The sequence below is a fragment of the Numenius arquata genome, chromosome 4 (genome assembly GCF_964106895.1).
Source record: "Numenius arquata chromosome 4, bNumArq3.hap1.1, whole genome shotgun sequence".
Lineage (NCBI taxonomy): Eukaryota > Metazoa > Chordata > Aves > Charadriiformes > Scolopacidae > Numenius > Numenius arquata.
Window position 1 is genome coordinate 29472505 of NC_133579.1, and position 3610 is coordinate 29476114.

Below are 3610 nucleotides of genomic sequence, written 5' to 3' on the forward strand. Positions count from 1 at the left end.
TCCACTTAGTCTTGGCAGAAGTATTGGAGGAAGAAAAGCTCTAATAGTACTAGGGAAGGAGAGCCTCTTCTATATCTAAAAGAGAGGTTGGAAATCACTTTTCTTTCATAGAAGTTCAGGAGGGGAATTCTATGGTTTGCTCTAAACAGATAGATAGTACTTTGCAGTTAATTTCTCTCTATTTTTTGACTGGAGTTAATTTTCCTGTAATTATGTAACTATTTGAATATTGCTCAACTTTCCTGTGTAAAGAGCGTATGACCTTGTAAGACCGTGTTTTGAGGACTAATCACAGTTTAACCTGTATGTAGGAATCCTATTGGATAGAATATTTTCTAGTTTTATCTTCTATAGTTAATTTTGTGGGGATATTTTTAGGAGCCTTCTGAAAGAGAGGGATATTACTGTACTTGAACATTTTATGTATGTGCATTAAATATATATGCCTATGAGTGTGGTGTAATGTGTGTGTATATTTTAAAAATAGCGTGCTAGAAGCAGAAAAAAAGTTGTGGAAATCTCCAAGGCAGATGTAGTAGATTAATTTTTTTGAACCTGATTGGTTTCCAAATCACCTGTCTGTTTACTTTTGTTTGATGCCTGTTACTTAAGTACTGCAATTTCTGTTTTGTTTGGAGAGGGAGAAAACCTTATGGATAATTTTAAAAATACTTCTTTTGTGAAGTTAATTGTTTTTTATTTGTTTCCAGGAAATGGCTCTTGAAGTTAAATGAGGCTGGATAAAACACATAAATGAAGCAGAAGCTGCTCTGCATGTGTTAGGGCTATATCACCACAAGCACTGCTGATCAGCCAGACTTGGTAACTTGTCATAATGAAGAAAATTAGTCTCAAAACAATTCGCAAGTCCTTTAACTTAAATAAAAGTAAAGATGAAAGCGACTTTGTAGTGGTTCAGCAGCCATCGTTAAGTGAATTTGGAAAAGATGACTCCTTGTTTGGCAGCTGCTATGGTAAAGATTTGGCTAGCTGTGAAGTCAATAGTGAAGATGAAAAAGGAGGCAAAAATAGATCAAAAAGTGAAAGCTTAATGGGTACGTTAAAAAGGAGGCTTTCAGCAAAGCAAAAACAGAAAGGCAAAGGCAGCACACCATCTGTAAGCTCTGCAGATGATGACACCTTTTCTTCCTCATCTGCTCCAATAACCTTCAAAGATGTGCGAGCTCAAAGACCTCTGAGATCCACTTCCCTCCGTAATCACCATTACAGTCCTACTCCGTGGCCCCTTCGACCTACAAATTCAGAAGAGACTTGCATCAAAATGGAAGTGAAAGTCAAGGCCTTGGTCCATTCCTCTAATCCAAGCCCTGCACTGAATGGCGTTCGAAAGGACTTCCATGACTTGCAGTCAGACAACGTGTTCCAGGAACAAAACAATGCATTAAAAAATACGGAATCTCAGAATGGGGACTTGCATCTTCATATTGATGAACATGTGCCTGTAGTTATTGGATTAATGCCTCAGGACTACATTCAGTATACTGTGCCTTTAGATGAGGGAATGTATCCTTTGGAAGGATCACGTAGTTACTGTCTGGATAGTTCCTCACCCATGGAAGTTTCAACTGTTTCTTCTCAAGTGGGGGGAAATGCTTTCCATGAAGAAGAGAGCCAAGTGGATCAGGATGTAGTCGTTGCATCGGATATCTTTGTGGACCAGACAGTGAATGGTTTGTTAATTGGTACCACAGGAGTCATGTTGCAAAGCCCAAGAGTTAATCACAGTGATGTCCCTCCACTCTCACCTTTGCTACCTCCAATGCAAAATAATCAAATCCAAAGGAACTTCAATGGATTGAATGGCACAGATGCCCACGTGGCTGAAAGTATGCGCTGCCATTTGAATTTTGATCCTAACACTGCCCCTGGAGTTGGAAGAGTTTATGATTCTGTACAGAACAGTGGTCCTATGGTTGTGACAAGTCTCACAGAAGAACTGAAAAAACTTGCAAAACAAGGATGGTACTGGGGCCCCATTACACGTTGGGAGGCAGAGGGAAAATTAGCTAATGTGCCTGATGGCTCGTTTCTTGTTCGAGATAGTTCTGATGATCGTTATCTTTTAAGTTTGAGTTTTCGTTCCCATGGAAAAACTCTTCACACTAGAATTGAACACTCAAATGGTAGGTTTAGCTTTTATGAACAACCAGATGTGGAGGGACATACATCTATAGTTGACTTAATTGAGCATTCAATCAGGGACTCTGAAAATGGAGCTTTCTGCTATTCGAGATCCCGACTGCCTGGATCAGCAACTTACCCAGTGAGACTGACAAATCCAGTATCTCGGTTTATGCAGGTGCGTTCTTTACAATACCTGTGTCGTTTTGTAATACGTCAGTACACCAGAATAGACCTGATTCAGAAACTGCCTTTGCCAAACAAAATGAAGGATTATTTACAGGAAAAGCACTACTGAAAGCTTATGGGAATCTTGCATCTTGCACTTTGGGAACAACAACAACAAAAAGAGATTGAATTACAGTTTACAGACTTTCATTATTATCAAAATCTTTTGCTGCCATAAAAATATTTCATTTTTGTGTGTAAAAGAAAAGTAATGCATTTGGATTTATGTTTGTTTTGGGGTTTTTTGTGTATTTTGGGGGGCTTTTTTTTTTTTTAAAGAATGATCTCAAGTTTATTTTTAGAAGTGTGAAATAGCTATCTTTCATCAATGTGCAGATTAATCACAATGTGAATGATCAAATTCTCCTTAATTTCCCCCAAGTCCTTTGCTGCTATCCACTGTGATTTTTATGCATTGAAAGCACATTTCATGTGTATTCAACCATAAGTAAAAGTCAGATGAAACCTGTTGAATGGATTTTTTTTTCCTTTAAAATAGCCTGTTTGAAAAAAATGGTCGTGGATAAAAACCATACTGGTATTCTAAATTACAGAATTTACGTCTATGTTAAAAAAGATTTCCTTGTATCCTAATTATAAATTTCTATAGAGATATGCCCTAATGTAGAACTTACAGACAGAGCTGTGTGATAAGAACATGGTTATGCGGCATATCTTTGGGAAAAAACCCTGCCTTTCTCCTAAGCCTTGTATTGTCTGTACGCTATTTTTGTTTGAGAAGGTTGGTTCAGCCACCTTCTTGTCTCAGTATTTTGTCCTTCTAAAAATGGCCTTTAAAAAACCAGAAGTCTGGGAAAGTTGATATATAGTACCTATAAGGAAATTCCGGTATTAGGGTCTTGTCAAATACTACCTTTTTAAAATCATGTCATCAGTTAAATAAATGAACACCTACCAGGTCCCCGCTTTCTGTCCTTTTCCCTCCTACCTCCTCTTGGGGGATGGGGTGGGGAGGGCTGGAATTTCCTGAATTTGTAGGAAGACTCTAGGAATTGTTATTATGTGAGCATAAATTGATAAGCCATTTTAGGGATGGGGTAAAATTCTGATATATTCAAACTACTTGAAATTTTATAATTTTCTGCATTTTTTTCACTTCAGAAATGCAGTAATACACTAATGTCCTTTGGATTGTTTTCCCCTTCTTTGGATATCCTTTGGGGAGGAAGGAACAGGACTGATAACATTTTGAGTGGAAGATGCTTAAAATGCATCTCTA

At 37.8% G+C, this 3610-nt stretch overlaps 1 protein-coding gene across 1 annotated transcript; it reads left to right on the plus strand.

The window, feature by feature from the left end:
- Positions 1 to 835: 835 nt before the first annotated feature.
- SOCS6 (suppressor of cytokine signaling 6) lies at positions 836 to 2440 on the plus strand. Its single transcript, XM_074146805.1, has one exon. It carries the CDS (start codon positions 836 to 838, stop codon positions 2438 to 2440), a length of 1605 nt encoding a protein of 534 aa, XP_074002906.1.
- The last annotated feature ends 1170 nt before the right edge of the window (positions 2441 to 3610 follow it).